This window comes from Moschus berezovskii, chromosome 17 (assembly GCF_049115385.1).
Source record: "Moschus berezovskii isolate FMDL1 chromosome 17, NW_MosBer_1.0, whole genome shotgun sequence".
Classification (NCBI taxonomy): domain Eukaryota; kingdom Metazoa; phylum Chordata; class Mammalia; order Artiodactyla; family Moschidae; genus Moschus; species Moschus berezovskii.
Genome location: NC_142476.1, coordinates 30693865 through 30721476, shown reverse-complemented (window position 1 = coordinate 30721476; position 27612 = coordinate 30693865). Strand labels below are relative to the sequence as shown.

Sequence of the window (27612 nt, the reverse complement as noted above, 5' to 3'; positions counted from 1 at the left end):
ATTGTCTGATGGGCCACTCTGAAAAATAAACCCCATGTGCCCCCCCTATGGCACTTCAGGTGATTTGAGGGCTGAACATCACGTTGTGGCTTTTATGAAAGCTTATAAGCTTCCTTGATGAAGAAGTAGGTTCCAGCTATAGGCAAAGGGTTTTTAGTTATTTTTTACCAAACAAGAAATAGTCACTTCACCATTGGGCATTAGAAAAATAGGAGAAGCCTCAAATGTTAATTTGAACTCAATCTACTCTTACCTGGATACATTAGAGCAAAAGGTCAGGCAGTTTGTGGTCCCAAACACCCTACTCTCAGCATTCACATATGAGGAGGGGGACCAAGGTCTGGCAAATTTGCTCTCATTCTATGGAGGAAAGAGTCTGACAGATTTCTTTATTCCAAAAAGACTGAATCTTGTAATGTTGCATTAACTGCTGTTCATACTCTGGGATTATGTTGATTAGAAAGGGTTGTACATTTTCCAGATGCTTTAGAACAAGAGGGATGAAGGAGAGTTTTGAGTGTTTTGGTGCTGAGGGTAGGGAAAATTATATTGGGAAATAATGAAGCATGAAATAATTTTGATACACTTTAAATGTATAAATCCATCTTATTGGTGACTGGCTATGAGAAGGGAGAAGGAAGCTGACCACTGAGTTCGGACAAAGGTGTTATGGAAGTAAGTGTTTTATACTCATTAACTGATGCAGTCACGTAGCAACCCTGAGAAAATGTTATTATCTCCATTTTACAGATAAGAAAATTGAGGCTCAAAGAGATTGAACAACTTGTCTGAAATCACACACATGGTAGAATCAGCATCTCAGACTCTGGTCTGGGTTTTATCGTAAACAATTTGGCAGACCTAAAGATTTGAAGATCTGAACTCTAACCAGAACTGAAAAATTTCAAATTCCCTAAGTACTTTTCCAAAAAGGTCTTTGAGCAAAATTTTCTACTTCCCCCTAGTTTTCCATTTCACTCACTATCCACTCTCCCCACCTCTCCAGGGTTGGACAGCTCCCTCATCCAGAGATGGTTTCCTTCCCGTAGATACAGCTTGACTTCAGAAAAATTGGCTTTTTTCCCCAGAGTCACCATGCCTTAGCTGTTATATCCAGATATTCCTGTGCATGTGTTTGTGTGCCTTTAGGATTGTGTGTCAGTATCTGTGCATATGTGCGTGTACCTATGAATACGTGTACGTGTGTGTGCTAAATGTTTGAGAACATGTGAATGTGGTATGTGTGGGTGCCTTTGTGTATGAGTGTGTATGCTCATGAACATTAGTGATTGTGTGTTTCTCTGTGTGTCTGAGTATATATGTGAGTGTGTCTGTGTTGAGTATGTCTTTGTATATACTGCAAGTGTGACTATGTGGGTACATCTGACTATGTGTATATACACATATGTGCATATACATCTGTCTGTGTGAGGGTGTCTGCTTGGGTAATTGTGTATATGCAGCTGTTCTCCCTGCAGACTTAGGTCTGTGCCTTGGGTCATGTCTCTCTGCTGGACTCTTGTGGACGGCCCCATGATGGGAGGATATTGCCCCATGTGGTCCAGCATCTCCACAAATTCCTTGGCTGCTCCAGGAGTGTTGCTGTCTTTTCATGCCTGGGTTTACCCTCTACAGAGCCCCAGCAGAGAGCATCACCACAGAACACTTTCCTGCAGATAAGATAAAAATTTTCATTTTAAATGAAATGAGTCCTCAGATCAGGAACTGAGTTTATAGATCAAATTCTGTCTTAGTGACTGCAGAAGTCTGCTTAAACTCCAGTTTTCAAGGTAAAATCTTGCCATATCAAATACTGCATGAATAAGTCAAGTTTACTAGGGACTTGGAAATCCTCTCCACCTTGGAAATTTTGGTTACAACTTTATTTCTTATAGGAGACCTATATAACCTCTGTCCTGTTCAGACTCTTCAAATTATGGAAAAAAAAATCAGTTTATTGTAGGTTAAAAAAAGATTTGTGTTGTTGCTCTTTGAAATTTTCTAGATAAACATTTTATACGCATCTAAATAATTGCCTGGAGTGCTCTCTCCTGAAGTGTGGGGTCTGAGGTCACAGGGCCTCACCCCCATCACAGGTGGGGATGAATCTGAACTTGACAGATGCCATCAGCAAGCTGGCACCTTGCAGCTGGGGGAAGGGGATCAGCCAGACAGGGGTTCCCACTCCCAGCCCTGCTTGGGCATTAGGTGTCTGTCTCCTAAAACACCTGCGTGCTCTGTCCGAAGGAGGGAAATCTGTCCCTCAGACATTTTTGTCTGCGCAATTGTTAGGCAGCACCAGAGGCTGGTGGCTCATCAACTCCTTGTCACTGAACACAGAGCAGCTTACAGACTATTCCTCCATCTCCATCTCTACTCCATAATGTGAGATGGAGGTGACATGACACGGTAGAGCTAGCTGGGTGAGATGATGTCTGACCCTCTAGCTCTGGGGTTGGGTGAGCCCACTGCATGACAGGCTTAGTTCAAATCCTGGTTCCCCCGTTGGGGGACCTCCAACACTTTGCTTGACCTCTCCCAGACTCAATTTCCTCATCTGTAAACTGGGTCTAATAATACTCCCTCACCAAGGTGTGTGGATTGAGGAAACCTACCGTGCAGGGCCTGGCATAGTTTATAACAGGTTCTTGTTGCCTGGTCTTACCTTTATTATTGATATACTGTGGATCTCTTAAAACCATTTCTGCATTATCTTTTTTTTTTTAATGCTGTCTCTCAAAATCTGCAGTGGAATACAGTGGGAAAGGTTTTGTTTTCTTTTAACTTAAAAAGCACCCTTAGTATGTCCTTTACCTTTTTTGCCAAGCTTGAGAATGCCAGTTGGGTTCCAAGGCCCCAATCCCGAGTTTGGGAAGCCCAGACTGACCCCTCTGGAAGTACTCCCTGCAGGCTGGAGGTCGAGAGAAATGGCTTATCTGCCTGCTTTTAGTGTTGTTTCTAAACGTGATGTTGTCTCGGCTTCCAACCCTCTAAACCCCCATCCCTGCCCGCCCTTCCCGCATACATTAGCCTTAATGTATTCTCCCTTGAATACTCATCATATTAAGGCTCCCGGTAGATACCTTGCTTGAAATAAATTTTATGGGCACGCATCCTCGCCCTCATCTCCATGCATTTGTGGCCTGGAGGAGAAATATAGCCGTATCTTTCCTTGGAGGCCAAACAACAATTAGGTGGGAATGGGCGGCCCTCTGGCCCGGGCGCAGGGCAGGGTATAGGGAGGGAGCAGGTTTGCGCTGCATTCCCCCATCAGTCTCTCCAGGGGTTAATTTGCCTCCACTGGCCTGCAGCCTGGCTCCTGGGACAAAGATGTCCCTAGTTGGTCTTTTCCCTGGGCTGATGATCCACGAAGACCCACAGATCGGACCAGGCACCCGCGGCTCGGGGTGGGGCATGGGTTCCTTTGGCTCTGCACCACGCATCCGCATCCGGGCACACCTCTTCGCTGAGCTGGAGGGCTTCTCTCCTAGGGCGTCCTTCCCATCCTTTGCATAAAGATGCCTGAGCAGACTTCCTTCACGGCTCCTTCCTCCTTCCGTAAGGCTTAGCAGCTGCCACCAGAGCGCCTGCAAGGGAGATCCACACCCTTTTCCTCTTAATGGCTCCATTTACCTGCCTATCCCCATCCCTTTGCCAGGCTGGATTTGTCACACCAAGAGAGCTCCAGGTTACTTACCCCTTACTCACTATAGCTTCACCTCTTCTTTCCCAACCTCCCAACTGGTAAGGCCCCCGCCCTCGGAACCTTCTCTGGCAGCTCCAGGGATGTGGCCCCTGGTGGTCCCTGGAGAGTCAAGTGTGTGGTTGAGCAGGAACCTGCCTGGAGCTGCCCGATGAGTCCCCAAAGCCATGGCACAGCTGCTGTGTGCTGTGGGTCCTCTCGGAAGCGCCACATGAGGGTCTTGACATCTGTGTGGGGCTCCTTGGTGGGAGTTCAATGAGATCAAGCTCAGGAACTTGGGCCCCTAAGTTTCCTTAATCAGCCCAGTGGCACCACTGCAGATACCTTGTTGCCGCAGTTATCTTTCCTCCTAATAATGGAAACCTTTACTGAACACCTACTGTATTCCAGGTCCTTGTCCTGCATACTGAGTCCTGTTGTGTGGCCTCCAGCCAAAAGTGTTGTGAAGACGAATTGATTAATTTGTCTTCACAATACTTCTACCAGATCCAGTTGTCATCATCACTCCATTTTACAGGTGAGGAAACTGAGGCAGAGGCAGAGTATTGGGTTGGCCATAAAAGTTCATTTGGGTTTTTCTGTAAGATGGTTTGGAAAAATCCAAATGAACTTTCTGACCAACCCAATGATTTGTTAAAGCTTAGAAAGCAGAATCAAAATTAGGCAGTCTGGCTCCAGAATCCATGGTCTTAATGTGTGTCCTACCTTGCCACTGTTATTCAGTGGAAATTCCTGTAGCTGTCATGTGCTTAGCCCTTTGCTGGGACTCTTGGTAAATACTTACTGGTTGAACAGTTTCTTTGTCAAGGAGGAAACCTTTTGACATAAAAAGAAAATCCCATCTGAACTGGGACCGATAGTGAGTATCCAAGCCTACATGTATCAGGGAGTTTTCATTTTGGCCTGAGAATCAGGTCAAAGGGCAAGGCATCTAGTGAGTCTGACCTTCAGGCAATGGTGGTGCCTGCCGAGGCCATGAAGGGAACAGACTGTTCAGTTGGGTTCAAGATCAACACTGTGTGTACAGGGCTAACAATGATGGTTAGTGAATGTCTCCATAGCCTGTCCATGTTTTAGATATAAATGACTTAATACTTGAGAAAGCTTTCTCTTTACATAGGTTTAGATGTGTTTAGTTTTTCCCCTTAATGCTTTGAGGCTAATGCTCTTATGTGAACACTTTAAAATCACAAGTCTCGATAGCCTGTCTATGTTTTAGATATAAATGACTTAATACTTGAGAAAGCTTTCTCTTCACAAAGGTTTAGATGTGTTTAGTTTTTCCCCTTAATGCTTTGAGGCTAATGCTCTTATGTGAACACTTTAAAATCACAAGAGATTTAGTTTTACTACTTTTGTTGACATTTTGGGATGTGCAGGAAGAACTAGTGAAGAACTGTCTCCAGGTGAGCTTCTTAGGAATTTTTTCTTTTTGTAAATTTAAGCATATATATTAAAATTTTTTACAATGTTGTATTGGCTTCTGCCATACAACCATGCAAACCAGCCATAATTATACATACATACCTTCCTTAATCTCCCTCCCTGTGATACATATATACTATGGAATATTCAGTTCAGTTCAGTTCAGTTCAGTCGCTCAGTCGTGTCCGACTCTCCGCGACCCCATGAATCACTCAGCCATAAAAAAGAATGAATTTGAGTCCATTTTAGTGAAGTGGATGAACCTAGAGCCTGTTACACAGAGTGAAGTAAGTCAGAGAAAAACAAATATCATGTATTAATGCATATATATGGAATCTAGAAAAATGGTTTTGATGAACCTATTAAAAAAGCAGATATAGAGAATGGACTTATGGACACAGTGGGGTGAATGGAGAAAGTAACATCAACATATGTACACTATCAGGTGTAATATGGATAACTGGTGAGAAGTTGCTGTATAGCACAGGGAGCCCAGCCTGGCAGTCTGTGCTGACTTAGGATTTGATCAGTAATTTATTTGGTGATAAATATCTTTGGAGGTACTCTTGTGTGCCAGGCACTGTGCTAGGCACAGAGGAGACGCAACTGAGAAAGAAATACTGCTCCTGCTCTTAAGGATTCCACCTTTTAATGGGAAAGACAGTGTGTAAAAAGTAGCAAAAAACGCTATAATAGAGGTGAGAAACCCCAGGGTTTACCAGCCTTGTGACATGCTGTATTATGAGACTACCATGGGAGGCCAAATGCTTTCACTTTAATGCTTTTGTTCTTAACGTTTGTTACAGTCCTTTTTTTGAGGAAAAGGACAAGGGAAATGGCTAGAGATGTTACACTATTTGTTCATCCAACTGTGAAAGCCTGACCATTTTATACATTTTGAAACTAATTCAATGACTCAAAAATATTATCAATCCCCTGAGCAATCCCTTGGTAGAGATGGGATGGCAGAAAAATAGACCTTGGCTAGGAAGTCACCCAACTCAGGAAAAGGATGGGGCAGTGGTTAGGATTTAGTTGTGGACAACAGAGTCCATTTTCACTGTTTAAATGGAAAGTGGTCAATTACCAGGTATGTATTAGATGACTTTCAGCTTAGTGGAGCCAGCCCTGGACCAAGCTTCTGGGAATAACTCCCAGTCCCCAGAATGTTGTTGCTTCTGCCATGATTGATTAGGACATTAAAACCAGAGAATCCTGTGGCCTTTGCCCACATGAGCATAATGGGGGCCTGCCTTTTGGCTGTGCCTCCATTCTACTCAGTTCTGAATTCAGGTCTCTCCTAAGTGCATCTGATTGGCAGACTCATTTGGAACCTGAGCTGCAAGGGAGTCTGGAAAAGCAGTTTCTGGTTTTCCTGTCTGCAGTACTACATGAAGTCTTATTAGTTGGGGATATTGATGGTATCATTTGTAGTTCTTTAAAATACTGAGATTCTTTCTCCTCTTGGACCTTTAGGCTTGGACCTTGGTCAGTACCCCTCTCCCCTACATATCATTTTCTTTTTAGGCCAGATGGCCTCTCAGTTCATGCCTAGGCAGTGCTAACTTTAGAGGCTTTTAGCACAGATTCTACCCAGTAGTGAAAGTGTCATGGGCTTCCCTGGTGGCTCAGATAGTAGAGAATCTGCCTGCAATGCAGGAGACCTGGGTTCAATTCCTGGGTTGGAAAGATCCCTGGAGGAGGGCATGCAACCCACTCCATAGTCTTGCCTGGAGAATTCCATGGACAGAGGAACCTGGTGGGCTGAGGTCTTTGGGGTCTCAAAGAGTCAGACATGACTGAGTGACTAAGCACAGCACAGTGAAAATGTCATAGAAATAAAGGTGAATGTTACTGGGTCTTCCTGGCCACTGGCTGCTGAATTCCAGCTGGCATAAGTGGAGTTAGCTGATGCTGCTAACCTTGTGGTGCTCTCAGAAACAGGCCCTTTGGGCCAAAGCCACCCAAAGCCAGGCCAGCAAAACATGGATTGGATTTCAGTCCCAACCTACTCCTTTGACCAGGCACCTTGCACAGTGTACAACCTGTACAACTCTATGTGGCAGCTCTGGGAGTTTGGTTTATGTTCTTTCCCAGATCAGGCAGAATGAGAAGGCATCCACACAGCACCTGGTCCGGTTAGCAGTGCTGTGCAGAAGGCTCACACGGCCTCTCTCACCTCTCTCCACAGAGATCCCCCAGTGTGCTGGCTGCAACCAGCATATCTTGGACAAGTTTATCCTCAAGGTCCTGGACAGACACTGGCACAGCTCCTGTCTCAAGTGTGCGGATTGCCAGATGCAGCTGGCTGACCGGTGCTTCTCCAGGGCTGGCAGCGTCTACTGCAAGGAGGACTTCTTCAAGTAAGTCAGAACTGGGTGGTGGGGTGCAACTTGCTCTCCCTGCCCTAATCTAACTGCCTCCCCCTTGCAGTGAGGGGGAAGCTTGCGGTAAGACAGGGTGGGGAGGGCAGGGGTCCATCCTATGTGGGACGGGCGAACCCTGATGCTAAGAGGCTGTTCTTCATTGAGGTCCCCCTTCTGATCACCGGCCCCATCATTCCTTGATGCCCAGAGTCTCAGTCTCACGTGAGCTCTGCAAGGGGTAGGGGTGAGGAGCTGGCAGAGGCTGGAGCCAGACTTCTCCAGGATGACTGACAAAGGATCCCTGCAAATCCTTAAAGGAGTTCCTCTTTCTGTCTTTGTGAGTTGGCGCCTCAGGGCACTTGGTTGTATCATTCCTGTGACTTTCAGAGCGGTCCTTTGAAATTTAGATCTAGAGGCATCTCCATGGCTGCTTCAAGGGTCTCAGAGAAGAGTTGCTCCTGGGTAGGGGTTGAGCCAGGCTCACACAGTGTCATCGACTTCAGTGGAAATATGAAGAGACAGTTTTGTGTGATGGTTTAGAGCTCAGACCCTGTCTGGTTTTGAACTTCCTTATTAGCTATGTGCTCTTGAGCAAGTTATTTAAATTCTCCATACTCAGTTTGCTCATCTGTAAAATGGGGCTGTTGATAATAGGGTTGTTGTTAGTTTTGAATGAATCAGCATGTGTAAGTTCCTTAGGACAGTGCCTGATACATGAGAACTAGCTCTTGAGACTGTCTTTGGTTTTTCATTCAGGGATTGGGTTCATCAGAAAGAAAAATCCTGCTGGAACTTTAGGTCAGAGTGAGGGGATCTCCTAAAATTTATTTTCCGTGGCATTTGGTCTGGCACTTCTCTTCCAGAATTTATTATCTAGGCACTTAGGCTGGTGCCTCGAATGAAATGGACCGGCTGGTAGGACAGGAGGTGAGGGGTGTCTGTCAGTGACACAGAACCCAGTGCGGGTGGCCCTTGGGGTGTGTCGAGTGTGGTGGGGCTGCGAGGTGACTCCCCTACACTGGGAAACCCTGGGCAAAAATGAGCAAGCCCCGGAGAGGTGGTGCGCCTCCTTCAGGGGATGTATATTCTGGAGACAGGGAGAAGAAATGGGGAGAAGCACCATTCCTTGGGAACTCGATTTCTCCCAAATCCTTCCCAAGGTTTAACTGCAGGGAATAAGTAATTTGAATTTCTGAGGATTCTTCAATTTTGTCAGTCCAATAGGAGTTGAAAAGCACTTTAAAGATGGTGTTGATAACCACGGGGGCTGCCTCCATGGCTTGTGCTCAGAAGGCAGGACTTGTTACTATCACACTTCGGTCAAAGAAACTCTGCTCTCTCCTTGAAAGTGTGTGTGTGTGTGTGTGCGCGCGTGTTTGCACATCTATGCCCAAGCTCCCTGAGGGTGGGGCGGTGGCTCGCACAGGCACACCCCACAAATCCTTATGGCTCCCAGTTGAGGGGTGGGCCTCTGGCTCTTTTCTGTGTACTGCTCCCTGCTCTCTCCCCATCTTCCTCTTACTGTGCCCACCCCTGATGCTCACCTTGTTGCCTGTGTTCTGGCATTTAAGCGGTACCATCCCCTCCACTCACAGCTTTTCTCTGCAACAAGAATTTGCCTCAACCTTCCTCGCTCAGAGATGCCCTGGTCAAGTACCATGGCAGCTCTTTGGGCCCCGGATAGGGCAGTTGTCATCCCTTGTGTTGGGGGGTGGGGAAGAGGGCAGGAGGAAGTAGGTGGGTGGGCCTGGTCTTGGGGCTTTGGTGAGCAGTCCGTGCTTCCAGGGCCAGTGCCTCATCCTACCATTTGTCCCTGGACCTTTGGAAATCCTCAGTGAACTCCAGGGTGAGCAAGAGGCCACACTGCCTTCTTGCCTGTCTGGGGACAGGGGAGGTGCTGAGGGATCCCTTGGTCAGAACTCTGGTTGGGTGCAGGCCTGTCAGGATCAAAGACCTAGAATTCCATAACCAGAGAAGCCCTTTTGAGCACTGGCATTGCCCTGGGGCCCTATCTGATGTTTGGACCTTGATTGGCTAGCTCCAGGTTTGGGAACAGGAGGTGGCAGCAGCTGGCATGTAGCTTTGGCTTTGGGAGAAGTAGTGATAAGGGAAGAGGATCGCTTTAGACCCAGGAGGGGCCAGGGAGCGGGGTACAGAGGGATTAGCACAAGCCTACAAGCCATAAGCCCAAGACCAGAAATAACAATGACAATTACTCACCCAGGCTGTTGCCCCAATCCCTGCCTCCATGACCTTGGAGACTCATCAGTAGGGTCTCTAATCATCCTCCTCTGGCTGCTGCCCACAACACCTCCCCGCCAGACCAGCGTCTTCCGTCACAGCTCAGGTCCTGACCCACCATCCCCAGCTCCTTTGGCAGGCCCCCCTCTGCGTACAGAATATTGCAGAAACACTGTGTCACCAGAGCCTTCTGCCCGGTGCCCAGCCTCCTGTCCAGTCCTAGATCACGGCTTTCCTTGGGTCCCTGATGCCCCCCAGCAGGATGCGTCCTTTCCCAGGCATGCTCAGTGTTTCCCCATCTCCACACCCTGGTCCGGGCTATTTTACTGTCTGGGGATGAGGTCCATCCTCTCAAGGTCTCCCCATCCTTCTATGGCGGTGAGTCCAGCTCCTCGCTGGAGGGAGCCTGGTGGAGGCCTGGCCATCTTACCCCTTGTCTCTGCCAATGACTCAGCACAAACTGCCTTGCTTGGCTGGTTCCTCGTGCACCTGTTGGCCTGAGGAAAGGCTTATTAGTCATTCATTTTTCTGTCTTCCCCATACACATAGGCTGTTGCTGGGTTTGATGCAACAAAGAGTAGATTACACAGCGAATTTACAGTGTGCTGTGGGGACCAGTATCTTCTGTACCCAGCTTTGGCATTCTGCAAAGAGGCTCAGGCTGCCTCCCTTATTTAGCCATAGTTACTGTCCTCTCCTGAGATCATTCTGCTTTGTAAGGTAGCCCACTGTCAGGGCTGGAGCCCCTTGTTCAGGGGAGCTGGCCACACATTCAGTGCTGAATCCACAGGTCATTAATTCTGTGCTGGGGATGCTGTGTGGAGAGAAATGGAAAGTGGAAGTGATTCTCCCCACTGCCCACAGAGGGACAATAAGACACAAAGCCCCAGGGAGGACCCTTGGATTTACAGGCAGTCAGGACTCACCCAGCATTTGGGATCATGGCTGTTTGGTACAGGAAGGCACAGGTGCAGCACAGTTTGGTCTAGCAAGTCACAGTCCTTGGTGAGGACAGTTAGGGAGCATTGTCTACAGTCAGAGCGGCTTCATCTCCCATCCTCAGGGCTTGGGACCTGCTGCCCACTTGGGGCTCAGACAGTGATCTGGCTGCAGAACTGGGGTTCTGCTCCTCATTGCAGCTCATTAAAGGTCACCAGGCACCTGCTTTCAGCTGACATACATGCAGAGGGACACTGGGAGCAGAGAGAACAGGAGACAGGTCAGGAAGGGAGGGCAATCCTGGGCACCCCAGTTCCTTCCCGCATCTCACACCAGGCTGCAGGTGTCACCTCTGGCAGCCTCAAGAGAGCCCAGCAGGTGCCATGCACTCGAATCTTCCCAGCAGACCTCAGAATGCTTGCGGCTGTGGCACTTGGAAGATGCCTGGTCAGAGGCATCTTCTCTATGCACCTTGAAGTAAAAGAGAAAAAGAAAAAAGAAAAAGTACTACTCTTTTATGATATCTGCCCCAAAGCCTGACTCAGAGACAGAGGGCAGGATTCATTGACCTTCCTGATCAGCACTTTTTTTCTAAGTTTCAGGATCAATACTTTAAATCTCTTTGCTTATAACAAGGGGCAGGGCCACTGCTTTGCATAACTCCAGGGGCATCTTTTATTCTGTGTGAAGTTTTGTGAATCAAGACAGTATCGTGAGGAGCTGGAGGCGTGATTACCCCAGAAGTGGAGGTGAGAGATGGAGATGGGCTTCCTCGAGCCTCCAGCCTGAGAAGCATGCAGTACTGGTGCCTGGCAGCAGAGGGCGATGTTGGCGTGTGCACGGACAGAGACAGACGTGCTGTTGGATGGCTGTACTCAGGGGTGGTTGTGCTTTTGGGGGGGTGGGGGGCGCTGTTAAACACTGTCCTGCTCAGGAACATTGGCTGATTTTTGCTGTTGTTTGTTGTTTTGCCTCTTGGGTCCTTGGCTTCCCTTCTCCAAAGGAAATAAAATTCCGAGGCCAGAGAGGAGAGGCGGTGAGTCGACTAATGCAGTGTGCTTCTGAGACTATTACAAAATTGCAAGCCAGGAAGCCAACAACTCCTTGGGTTGTGTTTGCTGAGCAGGTCCTGTCTGGACTTTGCATCCAGGTCTGGAGGGTCCCTGGCTCCTTGCATAAGGGCTGGAGCCTGGGGATATCAGGGGTCTGAGATTTGGGCTTCTGGGTCCCCTTCTCTTCACTGTCTGGGTCCTGGCAGCTCCCTTACTTTGAAGCATGGTGAAAACAGGTTTTCTGCTCCAGGAACTGGTTCAAGTGCTGGAGGTTCTTAGGCAAGTTCCTTAACGTCTCTCAGCTCCAGTGCCCCAAGTACACAGGAGCGTTTCGCAAAAGGGAGTCATTTTATGAGCAGACTGGTTTGGTGAACCCAAATGGAGCTCGATTGAATTACTGTTCTGTGTTTAACCAGCTGTTCATCAGCAAACAAGTGACCAGGCCTTCCTGAAAACCTCATCCCCTTATCTGTTAAGAGGTGATGTTCTAACCCACTGAGTTGCTGTGAAATGAGGAGAAGGTGGTGTGGAAACCGTGTCCAGCACTGCTGGGTTCTTCTTGCTAGGTGCTACAGTCCCTGGGTGTTGGGTTTCTGGTCCCAAAGCACTAGCTGTCAGAGTTCTCCCCCGGGGCTGGACTGTGCCCCGCCCCCTCCAGCTTTGCGACCTTCCCACTAAGATGATTTTAAAAGCCTAGAACTCCTCACATGGAGGCCAGGGTAGTCTGGCTCGCGACAGTGTGCTAGGCATAAACCATGCATACAGATGCTGTGCTGATTTACACAAAAACTTGAGAAGTGAACCAGTGATTATTATAATATGAAAACAGAGAGCTATAGAATCAAAGGAAGGGCAAGATTCACATACATTTTTAAGGTAAGCCACAGCCCTTAAGAACATTCCAGTCTTGTGGGGGAGCTTCAAGCTGTATCCTGGCTTCCAGGTCTCCGTGCTCAGACCTGCCTACCAGAGGGGGCCGTGGGGAAGAGTCGGAGATGTTCGGGGCCGTGGGGAAGAGTCGGAGACGTTCGGGGGTGACTGCCACCCCAGGGGGGGTCTTGTCTAAACCTTCATGCTCCTTTAGGGGTATCTCCCTGCACCTGAGGCCCTCCCCTGCCTGGCACTGCGGGGACCCAATGAGATGCAGGGCCTCTGGCCCGCTGTCAGTGGGGGAGCTGTGCCCTTCCCCCAGCCAGTCAATCTCTAGGCAGTAACGGGCTGTCAGCCAAGGGCAGGTAAGAGGCGTCCTTGGGAGCCCGGGAGCTGCTGATTTATCCCTGCCGTTCAGAACAGCCTGTCTCAGCTCCAGCAAGCTCTGCGTTTGGCCCGGCCGCAGGGTGGTTTCGCTGGCTTCATTAGTGACCTTGGGCCAATCACTCTTGTAACCAGGGCCTCCATCCCTCAGCTGGGCAGATGCCCGTGGGACATTGGGCAACCTGGGGGACATGGGGTAAGGCCTGCGCTCTGAGTTGGACATTGGAGAGGGAGCAGGCATTGGGTTTCAGTCCAGGCTCAGTATGAATTTGGGGCATTAGACCTCTTGGAGCCTCACTCTCATCTTGAAAAAAGAGATGAAAATAAAAATGTCTACTTTTCTAATTTACTCCAAGAATGAAGTAGAATGAAGTACTTAGTATCCATCATTATTGGTAACTACTCTTTTATTTTTATTTTTTGATGTGGACCATTTTAAAATTCTTTATTAGATTTATTGCAATATTGACTCTGTTGTTTATGTTCTGGTTTTGTGGCCATGAAGCATTTTGGATCTTAGCTCCCTGACCAGGGATTGAACCCATACTCTCTGCATTGGAAGGTGGGGTCTTAACCAGTGGACCACCAGGGAAGTCCCTGGCTATTCTTATTAAGACCATGACAGCATATCTATGTAGGGAGGAGAGAAAAAGAGAAGAGGGTTCTGGGGGGAGAGGCTACCAAAAGCCTTGAGCCAGACAGGGGTCCCGGGGAGGGAAGTGGGGCCTGTCCAGTGCAATGGCAGGTCAGGTGGCTGGAACAACTGTCTGCCTCTTGGTGTGGGGGTGGTGGGTGGAGATGCCATGGGTTTTCTCCACAGGACGCCATCCCTCCCTGTGTGATCCAGAGTTCTGTGGTGGTGACTGCAGCCCTCAGCCTTCACTTCCCAAAGCGGAGTTCCCAGCTCTGGCTGGAGGGTCCAGCCTGTGCTTGCATGGGTGCCTCTAGCTAGCTGGTACCTTGCTGCCACAGGAAGAGGACACTTTGGTTCTGCGGTTGGTTGTGGGTCCAGTCTGGGGCCAGGTTCCTGCCAAACCACTTGTTGTTTTTGATGACTACACAACTACCACAGCACACACACACGCCATTCTCAAAAAATGTTCTTCAAGAACTCACAAGGGGAGGGTCTCTTTGACGTGTGACTTTCCATCATTTCTGAATAGTTTATAGTCTAATCCCCTCGCTAAGCAAATTAAACCTTTTAAGGTAACGATCAGATGGTTCAGATAGTAGCTGTGCATGTGGACTTTGTAAGATTCAAACACACTGGTGGGACCAGGCCCACTGTCATTTGCAAAGGCCTGTAATCAAGGCAGAAGCAATTACTTAGCCGAGCAGCTCCCCCTGGGACCTGAGGCCGTATATCAGGCGGTGATGAGCCCGCAGATTATCTGTCCGCCCGCCCCGGAGCCCTCCTGCTCGGCTGCGCCCGCCCACCCTCCGGGAGCCCAGGCTTGCCTCCTGGAGGCCTCCTGACACCTGTGGCAGCTGCACACCGGAGACCTTTGTGCCCTGGGGAATCTATTTGGAACCAAATAGTTACAGATCAGCCTGAGAGTCGGACAGCATCCGGGCTGTGGAAACATAGTCCCCAGACAAAGAGGGATTGGAGTGACATGGGAGTGGGAGATGGGGGCACCTTACAGCACATGAGCCGGTGTCGCAAGCCCCATTCTCTTAATCACTGGGGCTCCACCCCTCCCTCCTTTCCATCCCGCCCCCCTTCATTCAGGTACCGAGACAGACACAGGGTCCCACCTCCAAGGGGCCCTCTCTTTCCCTTCCCACCGCCTCTGTCTTCTCTCAGCCCCGGTTACGTGCCTCTGCACCGTTGGAAGCTTTCCAATCAGCTCTCCTGTTCCTCTGTTCCCCTCGTGCCTTCCTGCTGCAGGCCCGTCTTTGGTCACCTTACCCCCCTGGCTCCTGAATCTCCTGAACCCAGCGCTCAGGGGTTCATCGCCTGGCTCCACCACGTGGTTTGCGGATTCTCTGGCCAAGATCACGTGAGCGTCCAGTGAGAGCCAGTCCCTGGCTTGTGGCTGTGGCTCCTGGGGTCTGTCAGTGCCCCTGGAAGCCCTACCTGAGGAGGAGCCGCGGACCAGACTTAGACCCCGTGATGGGCATTGTGGGTCCTTGTGGCTGGCTGCGGGATGGGGTGAGAGTGGCTTGGGAGGGGGCCCTGTGCCTCTCCCATCCCAGTGCCTGCTGCACCTCCATGAGAATGAGTCCTCAGGCCTGAAGGGCTCAAGAATCAACAGGCAGTCTGCACCTGCTGCAAGAGGGCCTAGAGCACCCATTACACAGGGTTTCTCAAAGCACGGTCCATGCCACAGCCATACCAGGGTCATTCATGAGGGGCTTATTAAAAGTGTGCAATCTGGGGCCAGAGTCAGGAATCAGGGATGACTTTTCTGCTTTTAAGCAAACATCCCAGTTGACACTTCTACACAGGGTAATTTGGTAACAGCTCAGCTACCACCTTGGCAGAGAAGAATTAGCCTGGGATCAGGAGGGCTGATTAGGTGCCTGGAGGAAGCGGGTGGAAAGGAGGGGCAATGTTGTTGGGCCAGTTGGCAGCCTGTCCCACCTGTGGAAAGGGACTAATAATGCCTATGATAAGGGCTCTTGTGAGTTCAGGTGAGATAGCTCACTAGAAACTCCCCTGGTGAATACTAATGCTTCATGCATGTTCACAAAAATTTAAGAGAGATGGACTGGACTCTGGGAGAAGAGGGTCAGATCCTACATGTCCCATTGCCTCTTGGGAAGCAAATCTGCCCCCAGCAGGGAAAGCAGGGATGTATGACTAGGGGAAGGGAGAGTTGGGCTATAGATTTTTTTTTCTGCCACTCACTGGGTTGTGTGATCTTGAGCAAATCTCTGACTCTCTCCGGGCCATTTTCTTCTGTGTTAAATGAGGAGGTTGGACTAGGTGACTGATTCTAAAGCTTTTCCAGTTGCATTCATCTCAAAGTAATATTGAATGCTCGTTGAAAAGAAAAACATTATATTAGAAACTGCAAATAAAAAGTGGAGCCTGAGCGGAGTTCTGGTGGGCCTGGGAGGTTTGTGTGTGAATATGCATATGGCGTAGCTGTGCCTTCTCCAATGCTCTGATGTTCTCCAGTGTCAAGCCTTCTCCAAATATGGCACCTTCTACATCTGGAGAAGGCTGACTGTTCTAGGGCAGGACTCTGTGTGCTGTGACATGGCTGTGGTGGTGATATATGTTGGAAATATTGGTACATACAGTAACAGTAAATATCAGTGACTTACCTGTCAAGCGTGGTGATAGATAAAAGAAATACATGGAGGAAAGTGTCAACTGGGGAAAAAATATATGGCCGGCAGTAAATCACCACCAAGCAATTAAAGCATAAAATTAAGTTGTGTGATATTTTGTTTTCTTGGGATGGTGCACCGTTCTGTGGTGGCTCCCACACATGGGGGCTGGAATGGGCCTGGGTTGGACTCCTCCCAACGGCCCAGAGAAAGGAAGAGGATTGGGTTCCAATTCCAGCTCCACCATCTATTGCTGTGATGTCTCTGGCATGTTTCTTACTCTCTCTGAACTTATTTCTTCCCCTACAAATGGGGGAGTGGCCCCTGATGTCATTTGGGGTGGAGCCAATGAGATTTGCTGACAGATCACACGAGGGTGTCCAAGGCTGTGGGCCTGAGCAACTGGAAGAGAGAAATTGCCTTTCTCTGAGATGGGGAAGGAGCAAATGCTGAGGGAAGATTAGGAGTCTGGTGTCCAAGCTGAGATGCTGAGGGGGCGGCCGTGGGATGTACCATCTGGAGTTGGGAGGAGGTCCCAGCTGGAGGTGGAAGTTGAATCCCCAGAGGTGTGGGATGGATAAGAAGAGGTGGAGGGAGGTGGAACAGGAGCTGCCAGAGAAAGGAGCAGAACCCGGAAAGCCAGTCCCGAGGCCCAGTGAGTGATGTGTTCTAAGGAGGAGGGACAGCTGATGTGTTGCACGGTGAGGGATGATGCGACCTTACCAGCGGATTCGGCAGTGTTGGGGCCACCCGGTTAAGTGAAGCTGGGGTTGGTTCATGGGCGACCACCTGACTGGAGTGTTGTATTAGGGTTTTCCACAGAAATGCAACCAACAGGCTGTGTGTGTGTGTGTGTGTGTGTGTAAAGAGATTTAATTTGAGGATTGTCGCTCAGGATTTCAGAGTCTGAGAAGCCTCAACACCTGCAGTCAGTGGGCTGGAGGACCCAGAAGAGTTGATGGTGTAAGTTGATGATATATACAAGTCAATAAGCTTGAGACCCAGGAAGAGCCAGCATTTCAGTTCAAGTTTAAAGGCAGGAAAAGACCAATGTCCTGCAGTCAAGTGGGAGGAGTTCACTCTTGGGAGGACAGGCCTTCGTGGTCTCTTTGGGCCTTCACCTGATGGGAAGAGGCCCATCACAGTGGGAAAGGCAATCTGCTTTACTTGGTCGACTGACTGAAATGTTAATCTGTCCAAAACCATTTCCAGACACACACAGGAAGACGTTTGACCAAATACGTGGGAACTTTGTGGCCCAGTCAGGTTGGCACATGGCAACTGGAGTGGACTCAAGGTAGAATGAGAACAGGGGCATTAGAGACTGTGTATAGACCCCTTTTTTGAGGGATTCTGCTCTGAGGGGAGTAGAGATGCAAGGAGGCGTAGGGTCAAGAGAAGTTTTTTGTTTTGTCTTGTAGTGGCAGAAGTAACAGCGTGCTGTATGCTGCTGGGTACCTGTGACAGACAGGGGACACTGATGATGTGGGTGGCAAGGGGTCGAGTTGCTTGCTGAGTGATCTTACTAGGAAGGGGTGGACTCTGCGCCCAGATGGGCCAAGAGCCTTGACTGGGAGCACAGATGGGTCAGCGGCAGGGAGCGAGAGACTGGGCACCCGGCGGGCGGACAGAGCCAGGGAGTGCCTAGCAGGCCTTTGCTGAGAGCTCCTCTTTTGTCCCGGAAACAGGAAGCTGGGCCAGCAGCTGAGACTGCGGATGAGGGGATCGGGAGAGAGGTGATGGGGTGGGAAGGTTCATAGACGAGAGGGGGCACCTGCTCTCCCAGGCCCGCCTGAGGTCTGGACCCGTCCAGTCCGTGAGGAGGTATGTTTCCCTCAGCCCCGTTCTGACGCCTGTGCTGCGTGGAGGAGGTCGGGGGTTGAGAGCAAGGTGAGGAGTTGAGGGTCTGGGCAGGAGAGGGGCTCCTAAGATGGACCACGAAGTCTTTGCTGGGCTGGGGGGGAGTGAGGCCTTGAGGAGAGTGAGGGGCAGTGAGGATGGGCCGGGTGGCAGGGTTGTGGGAGTCAGGCTGCTGAGAGCACTGAGTGGCAGGGACGTTATACCTGGAGGTGCTCTGGTTCCTGATGGCGTTGTCTGGGGTGGACCACGGGAGTGAGTGTCTGGGGCTGTGACCTTCAGGTGCGCCTGCTCTGTCACTGTCGTGTCTGACTCTTTGTGACCCCATGGACTGTAGCCCACCAGGCTCCTCTGTCCATGGGATTTCCCAGGCAAGAATACTGGAGTGAGTTGCCATTTCCTCCTCCAGGGGATCTTCCTGACCTGGGTATAGAGCCCGAATCTTCTGCGTCTCCTGCATTGGCAGGTGGATTCTTTACCTCTGAGCCACCTGGGAAGCCCATGACCTTCAGGAGAAGTGGTCAAAGAATTCAGTGGACAGGGTCAGGAGGGACTTGCTGTGGGGACATCGGTGTCACTGAGAATTCTGGCAACAGGGATGGTGAGCATGAGGGCAAGCCAGGAGCAAAATCCACCCAGGAGGGAGGGGGTGGGCTGGGGGTGGCGATGACACCCAGGGAGGTAGCGGGATGTGCCCTGAGGGCGGTGGTGAGGTTTAAGTGAGGTTATGGACACAGGGGCACACAGCAGGTGCTTGGTAACTGGGAGCTGCGTTTTAATCGTATTGGTGACCGGAATATGGTACCTTGGTCTGATCGTAGGTGAGAACATAAAATGAGGAATGTGCTGGAACACCTGTGGTGTAGGGTTTACGTGCTCCTGTTTCTAGAAGATGTGGCGCCTGCCAGGTCTGCCTGTCATCCTTTCTGCAGTATCTGGAGACCCTGCGCTGAGTGGGCCAGCCAGGCCTGTTGAGAGGGGTGGGAGTGGGCAGACAAATGGGCCGAGGGAACTCGGGTTGAGCATGGAGGGAAGGGTGAAACCAAGGACACAGGTTTCGTCCGCTTGCTGGGGTCAGGGGCAGCCCTTGAATGTCAGTCGTGACATCTAGTGCACTTCCATAGACAGCAACCCAGGCCCTTCACGCCTGACCTGTAGGGGCAGGGCAGTGTCGACAGGATCAGTTGGTGTGTTGGGGTGACCCTGACCGTCGGGGGAGGGCCCCTGGGGCAGCCCCCACATTGCAGTGTCGGGAACCCCAGTGGCTCAGAGGGGGACAGGGCCCCTGAGCCCCAGTTCCAGTTCAGAGTAGGCGCGCCGTGACTGGCTTCTCTGATGCCCATTGTGTGCCAGCCGTGCTGTCAGCAGCACCGAGTTCAAACCCTGGTCTTTCTACTCTGTGCCTGTGTGAGCTGGGGCCAGCACTCACCAATCTGAGCCTCGGTTTCTCATTTGTCAGGGTCCCTAGCTTTCAGGCCGGGAGTCATTTGTGGACTGAGTGTGATGATGACAGCAACGTGGGGTGGAACGTTTATGTTTTAATAAACTTCAGGCCTCATTTTACAGGGGATTCAAGTCCCTTCTTTGAAAAGCTTTTGCCAGGAGCTGCAGCTGTTATGGGCTTCCCTGGTAGCTCAGACGATAAAGAATCTTCCTGCAATACAAGAGACCCAGGTTCGATTCCTGAGTCAGGAAGATCCCCTGGAGAAGGGAATGGCCACCCACTCTAGTATTCTTGCCTGGAGAATTCCATGGGCAGAGGAGTGAGCCTGTGGACTATACAGTCCATGGGGTCACAAAGAGTCAGTTATGTCACCTGCTAATTCTCCCCTGCTTGCTCCGACCCGAGCTTGAAGACGCAGTTGGTACACTCATTCCTCCCAGCATGCATTCATCCACTCCTTCAGAGCTTCTCACTGGGCAGGGATAAGAGAATCTCCAGTGATGTTGCTCTGTGGAGGAAAGTCATGTGAGCTGTTAGAATTCTTCCTTGCATTTTCTTTGTCATTTGGATCAGCTCCAACTGCTTTCCCTGGGGAGACCAGCTGTCCATGGAGGTCTGGCAGGGCTGCACTCACCAGAGAGGTTGTCCTTCTGATGAGTGAGGCCAGTGCCGTTTGCACCTGGGTGGGCAGGGCCCTGCACACAGTAGGGGCTCAGTGATAGGAGGAAGCGGGTGCTGACTGGCAAGTTCCTCGAGGCCTCTTCCTTGGCCAGTGTGCTGCTCTGCCCCCATCGCCGTCATCCTTCAGGGCAAATTCACAGTTTTACCTTGTTTCCATCCAGGGAGTTTTAACCATGGCCATCTCATTACTGCCTGCCGCAGAGCGAGCCGCATAGCCTTTCAAGGCCCTGGCTGTGGCACCTGCAGCCCTGGCTAGTCTAAGATCTGGAAACTCATGACAGTGTCGTAATCGCATCCGCAACCCACAGGATGATGGCACCGGATTCTGGGCTCGCTGGCTCTGACCAGGAATGGTGTTTGGACGCCCCTCGGGCCTCGGCCATACTGGGAGAGCCCTGTGGGCCCTGGGGTGCACACAGTCCCCTCAACAAAGGGTCCCATTGGCTGTGCTCCAGGGGAGAAAGGTAACGAGAAGCAACTTCCACTTACCATCGGTATAAATCCCACAATCAGGAAAATTGCTTCAATTGCTAAAAAACGCTGGTGGGAAAGTCCATTTATTTTTCATTTTTCTTGTGCACTTGCCACCCTCATGCATGAATCACTGTCGGTATGTAGATTAAATTTATACCCCTGTTATCTTTCATGTCTCTGGGGCTCTGGTGTCAACTGGGCTTCTGGTTACTGAAAACCACTGCCTGCTTTTTAGTGGGGAGAGGATGTGGCCCTCCCTGTGGGCAGGGGCATGGCGGGGTCTCCACTGTGTTTTGGAGTCTCTGCTTTGTTTTGAGGTCTCTGCTCTGCCTTCCTCCTCGTCTAGTCGCTGCCCTCGATTCGGCCACAAGTCTTGCTTTTTGAAAAAAACTAGTTCTCTGGAGCTGCTTCTGCTCCATCCTTTGCAGCAAAGGATTTGAACACTCAGGTTTTGGTGGTTTATTTGAGAGGGTTTGCAGTAAGCAGGATGAAGGCATTGTTTCATTTCAAACACCTGCTTTGTGCATTGCCTTGGACTGGATAGAAAAACTATAGGCAATTTGAGAATACACTCTAGTAACATGTATGCAGGCTTTCCTTTGTCCCTGAAACACACATACATACACACACACACACATACACACACACACACACACACGCAGTAGAGCTGGGTGCCTGCCTGCCTTCCTCTCTAATGACGTGATTAGACAGCAGTTGTGGAAGAAGCCTGTTTTCACCTGTGCTCTGGTAGGTACTGAGCAACAGAACCACCTAGAACTGATAGTAGACTTTGTTCTCCAATCTCAGACTTAGCCATTTCCATGCACAATCTCTGAAAGCATGGTTCTTTATTCACTGACTTATTCAACAAATGTGATCTCTACTTTTCTGGGTCCTGGACTTGAAATCTGATGAAAGCTTTGAAACCTTTTGAAAAATTGGTTGGAAGTCCAGACCCTACCTTCTGATGCACAATTTTGAACAATTTAGGGGTGGCTGATGGAGCCTGTCCTGAGCTCCAGTCTGAGAACCCCTGCTTGCAAGAGGCCTGCTCCATGCATGCCACCCTCCTCACAAAACCCAGAGGCATTCCAGGAGTTCAGAAGTCTGGGGTTCTTTCAACCCAGACACCTCAGCCCCTGACACCCTCCTCGTATCTTGTCTCAGTGGAGCAGTCCTTGGGGCCACACTCCTGGCTCTTTGGGGGTTATCCATCTAGACCCCCACTTCCCTGTGACCGTGTCCCTGGGAGGGGCTGAAGCCGCAGCTGGCCATGCCTGCTCCAGGCTCCTGCAGCCCCCCAGCAGGTATCATTACTGCACAAGAGACCCATCATTCTGCATTAATCTGGGATTCATCATGATAGCCATGACCATAATTAATTTATTTGGTATTAATGTGGATGAAATATGTACTGTCCTTTCAGGGGAAATCAGGCTGCCTATAAGCATTAGTTAAAAGGACCATTAAAATCAAACCTTCCCCAGATCCATTAGGCGAAGTCTTTCATCCTGAAGAAGATAAAGTTCTGCTGTGTGAAATGTCATGAATAATTAGGTTGATTGCTGTTTTAAACTCTGCCCCTTCTTCCCCAGCCCCTCCTGCTTCCCTCTTGAAGCAGGGAAGGCTCACCTGCAGTGGCTCACCACCGCCTCCCTCCCTTATCGCCATCTCTACACTGGCCCCAAATTTCCCTCTGACCTCTGGGACCACTGGCGTGGCTCTATGTGTGTGGCCAGAATGGTGAACGGGGCTTAAATGACCCAACTGGGCTATATGTTCAATGGGTCTACTTCTCTTTCCTTCCCAACCTTGGGCCAGGCTGGTGGTGGGCACCTTCCTCTTACCTCAGTGCTGTTTCAGAAAGGTGCAGACGGAGGGAGGCCTGAGGCAGCGTCCTTTAAACTCGGGTCTGCAGACTCCCTGCCCGGAATGGCGTCCGGGGTAGAAATGCAGATTCCTGGGCTCACATCTCTGGAGCTGTGTGTGGAAGCGGGGAGGAGGCTGGTAAGGATGGTTTGACGTGCGCAGGGTGGAGGGGAGAGGAAGAAGAGAGGAACCGTCGCAAGGGCCCTGCTCCGCTGCCGAAGTGCGATTTCTCTGGGGCTCCCGTGTGGATCCTGACGTGCGGGGTGTCCCGGCCACACGGCTCCTCCTGTGGGAAGCACATGAAGAGGTGTTCTGCCTGATGCTTTATGCACATGGGCACTCGCAATTGCCCGTGGGACTGGTCCTTTAGGCTTCACCATAAGGCTGAAGAGACCAGGAAACAGAGGGTGAAATTGTCTGCTCAGTGGGACTTGGAAAGTCCTATGGCCCTGGGTGAATCGATGACCTGTTAACTGGACAACTGGGTGGCCCAGAGGTGGAGGCCCACGGACACCCCAGTATAGTGGGGTGGGCGAGGGGCTGATGACAAGTGGGGGGAAGCCAGACCTCTCTCCCCACCCCCGTGCTCTAATCCACTCTCGTTCCCTGACAGGCGCTTCGGCACAAAATGCACAGCCTGCCAGCAGGGCATCCCCCCGACCCAGGTGGTCCGCAAGGCACAGGACTTCGTCTACCACCTGCACTGCTTCGCCTGCATCATCTGTAACCGGCAGCTGGCCACGGGGGACGAGTTCTACCTCATGGAGGACGGGCGTCTGGTATGCAAGGAGGACTATGAGACAGCCAAGCAGAACGGTAATTAGCCAGGCCCTGCATGGCCAACCTCTGTCCTGCCAGAGTCCAGGCTGCCCACCCCTCGGAGCCCCGCAGGCATCCTGCCTCTCCTAGAGCCTTCCCAGATGCCTGAAGGGAGAGAGATCTCCCACCCATCCCCCACCCCCAGTCCTTGGCATTGGCTTCCCCATTGAAGCATCAATCAAGTTATGGTTGCTGCTTGTCTTGGGACAAGGCAGTACTTTGGCTCAGGAGTAGCTGGGGACCTTGTGCTCATCATCACTAAGACTCCCTGTATTGGGACTTAGCCACTGGACCTCCAGGGAAGTTCCATGCTCCTTAGTTGTTTTTTTTTTTGCTGCAAAAAGCTTTATTGTTTCCATTTGGTCCAAGGCTTGAGAGAGGGCTCCAAGGTGTTAACAAGCTGCCCAGTGGTTGCAGAGAGGGACTTCAGTCAGAAACCCTGACATTAGAGGGGCTCCTCAAAGGCCGCTGTGCTCCAGAGACTCCTAGTTGTGCTTGAGGGTGAGCCTTTTGAAGAGACTCTCCCAACCCTGCCCAGGGACCAGCCAGCCCGCGGAGGTGGGTCAGGTGGTCACCCATCTTCTAGATGAGTTTCACCTCCTCCCCTTAGGAAGTGGTTCTCCAGGAAGTCACAGATGCAGGGGTCTGCAAGGGGAGAACCCAGGCCATGCAAATCTGAAAGGGTCTGGTTTGGGTTCTTCTCTATGAGAAGGGCGGCTTCCATAGCATCCTGGGTCTTACCCCACTCATCTCGAGCTGGCTCCTGCGTGTCCAGGAAGAGGGCGCGGCCGCTGTGCTGGTTTTGCATGTTCAAGACTCACTCCACACCCTTGCGCTCCTCCTTGGCCAACTTGCAGGAAAAGTGGCCCACACCCTCCAGAGCCATATTGCTGTGGTTGAGATAGAAGCCCAGAGAGAGGTAGGTATGGGAGGCCTGCAGATGCATGTTGACCAGGCGGTTAATGGCGGCCTCCTCTTGATGGAGTAATTCTGATGCATCTGGGTAATGGGTAATAGAGCTAAGCTCAAAAAACGGTGTTGGCTGGTCCTGGTGATTGCGGACAGCTGAGTGGCGGATTCCAAAGGTCGCGACTGGTAAAAAGGTTGGAGGATGGTCAGAGGCTGGAGCAGGGGGCGTCCTTGGGTCTGTTCCCTTCAAGCATTGTTGAAGCAAGAGACAGATCCCCGGGACCGCTCTGCCCTTAGCTTTGTATATTGGGGTGCACATTTACCTCAGCACCTCTACACCTCAAAGACTTCAGTCAGCAAGAGCCCTCGCATTGGCCTAAGTCCCTCTTGGAACAGGGCAGCTTGTGTTTCAGTTAAACGTGCTCTGTTTCTCCTCTCAGACTGCAGGCTCCTTGAGGGCAGGGACTTGGGGGTGATGACTCTTGTGTCTCCCAAAGGCCCTCCTGTGGGAGCAGATGCTCAGCCAGTCTCTTCACTCATGGAGACTCATCCATCTAGACCATCTGCTCCTGTGCACCCGGCCACCCTCCCCGGCCGCCTCCGGGCCACGTCAGTGGTCTGCACAGAAGCTGATGGCACAGACTGAGGCTGATGTTGGGCCCCAGCATTGAGCAGCCACCCCAGAAAACCTGTCTTCACAGGGGCGGCCTGGGCAACAGCTGCTCCTGCCGCCTAAGGTCATGTTCTTGGGCAGCCCTGGGTCTTTCCTGGGACTTTTCAGGGCTTGGGGAGCTCTTGAACTCCCATTCCCTGGCTCCCCTCAGAAAGACCATGTCTGATTTCCCACCTCCTACCACCTCACCTCAGGCTCCTCACTCACAGCTGTACTCTCCAGCCTGGCTCAGATTTTGGCATTTGGCCAAACTCACCTTGGGCATTTCAGATGTACAAACTCACGAAACTTCAAGGTCATTTGCCCTTGACTAGAATTTTTATGAACTCAGGGTGTTCTGTGGAATGCTCTTGTTGACAGCTCTGGGCTTGATGGAAAAAAAAAACAAAGCAAAAACAATTTCGTGTATGTCTTTCCAGGTCTTTTCTGAGTTCCCATCTATATATTATATAGTTATGATCAAAACATGGACAAATTAGTTTTTTGCTTAATAAATGCAGTTCAAGGGTGGTGATGGGGAGGCCCTTTTGGTGAGGCTGCTGGAGCTCAGCTTGGCTCTGGCAGAGGTGGGAGGGATGGCACCTCTCTCTTCTGTCACCCGCCCCCCACTCTGCCCCCCTCCCCCAGCTCTGGCCTTCTGCATGGACAGCCCTTCCATCTCTTCTCCTCTTTCCCGGGCCTCTGCAAGCCTCCTCCCAGGCTCCTTGCTTTATTAATCTGCTCTGGCTCCTTAAAACTCACTTGGTGCTGTTGCTTTGGAGTCAATTACAGTGTCACAGAAGATTAGGGCATCTTGTCAGGGATAAACCGTCAATGCAGAGGGACTCAGAGAACCCAAGCTGTCTTCGGAACTCTGATGCCCTTCACCAGAGACATTAAGAATGCAGGCCTCCCCCCAGGCCGGTGGCTGCTGCTAGCCATCAAAGGCCTCATTTAGACCCTGAGAAGTCACAGCCTGTCCTCCGCTGCTGCCGTGGATGGATCAAGAGAAAGGAGAGACCAGCTGGGGAGGCAAGAATGACCCAGTGGAACTCACACTTGTATCCAGGATTCTTTGTGCCATGCAGAACCACTGAAGGACAGTGGAAAGACACTGGACCTGGCCTCAGAGGCTGGGGGGCATCTCTGCTGGGTCACCTACTAACTTGGGGGTCCCCTGGCGATTGTGTACCTGGTTGAGCCTTGGCATCTCAGCTCCACATGGGGGGTCAGAGCATCTACCACACAGGGCTGTCCTGGGGTTCAAAGAGGCTGCAGCTTGTGGAATGGGATGTCACGTGAGGGAGAGACCAGTATGGAAGAGAAACACAAACAGTAAGACGTGCTCTAAGTTTGCCAGCAACTGGGCGTTACACAGTGTTTCTGGTGTGTTTTTCTGGCCTCTGTCTGCGAGGCTGAGAACACTCCATCCCACGGAATCCGGGTGATTCTTAGTGCAGCAGGGGCCTTGGTCTGCTGTGGGACATTGGGCTTTCTCTTTTTATGTTTTGATCCCTCCTTGCTAATCTAAGCCCTCTTTCCGACTTAGGTTCCCTCCATTGTGCCACACAAAGGGTTGAGTATCATCTATTTGTACCTTGGTGTGAATAATTTTGTTCATTTGTTACATTTCCTTGAATATTTGCATTTTCAATATAATGAGGTTGCCTTTTATGCCAGGGACAAGTGCTAGGAGACCCTGCATAATTCAAAACTAACATATTTTAAGGCTAATTTTCCCATAGGAATTAATGTGAAAAATTGGGGTGGGCTGTATTCTGGGAGCACATAAATCCATAACCAGTGAAATGTATCTTTGCCTTAATGCTACTTTTTATTTTCTCAGCACTCTCTCAGTCCCTCCCAGATGCTCTCTCCTAAATTAACAGCCTAGGGTATCATGGTCTCGCTTGGCCTTCCTCATAGCGTTTTATCACATTTAACTTCCGCACCAAAGTTATTGATTTTTGGGTACATTTTTCAGCATGAGCACTGCCACTGCTACTTAATGAATACTTGGATGACATTGTTATAGGATATAAAAAAGATTTTAAATTATAATAACAGTGAATGTTAAAATAACAGCATAATAGTCCCTGTAATCACAAGAAGAAAGTTCTGTGCATGTAGCCAGCAGTACAGAACCAAGGAGCCACCAACCCAGGACAACAGGGATTTGTCCCAATGGCACTGCCCAATGGCCATGCTGAGAACAATTTCTAATTCACTAGGGCAACCTATTTTGAAATTAAGTGATTCTTGATGAATTCAAATTTTGTGTGTAAAGAGTATATGGATTTTTTTTAGGTTTTTAAAAAAAAATCTTTATTTTTGGCTGCACTGGGTCTTCACGGCTTTACATGGGCTTTCTCTAGGTGCATCGAGCAGAGGCTACTCTTCATCGCAGTGCACAGGTTTCTCACTGTGGTGACTTCTCTCATTAGGGGCATGGGCTCTTGGCACGCAGGCTTCAGGAGTTTTGGCTCTCGGGCTCTAGGGTGCAGGCTCAGTAGTTGTGGCCCATGGGCTTAGTAACTCCTCATCACGCAGAGTCTTCCCAGACCCGGGATTGAACCTGTGTCCCCTGCGTTGGCGGGCAGATTTCCATCCACTGCACCACCTCCTCCCCATTGGCCGCAACTCTG

The 27612-nt window shown here is 50.5% G+C and overlaps 1 protein-coding gene across 1 annotated transcript in view; it reads left to right on the top strand.

Annotated features, from left to right (window-relative positions):
• LHX4 (LIM homeobox 4) overlaps window positions 1–27612 on the top strand; it is a 43022-nt gene that overhangs the window by 10506 nt on the left and 4904 nt on the right. Inside the window, exons 2-3 of the mRNA XM_055418800.2 lie at window positions 7320–7491; window positions 23201–23403. Of these exons, the coding sequence (XP_055274775.1) occupies window positions 7320–7491; window positions 23201–23403 (375 nt within the window). The remainder of the gene's footprint in view (window positions 1–7319; window positions 7492–23200; window positions 23404–27612) is intronic.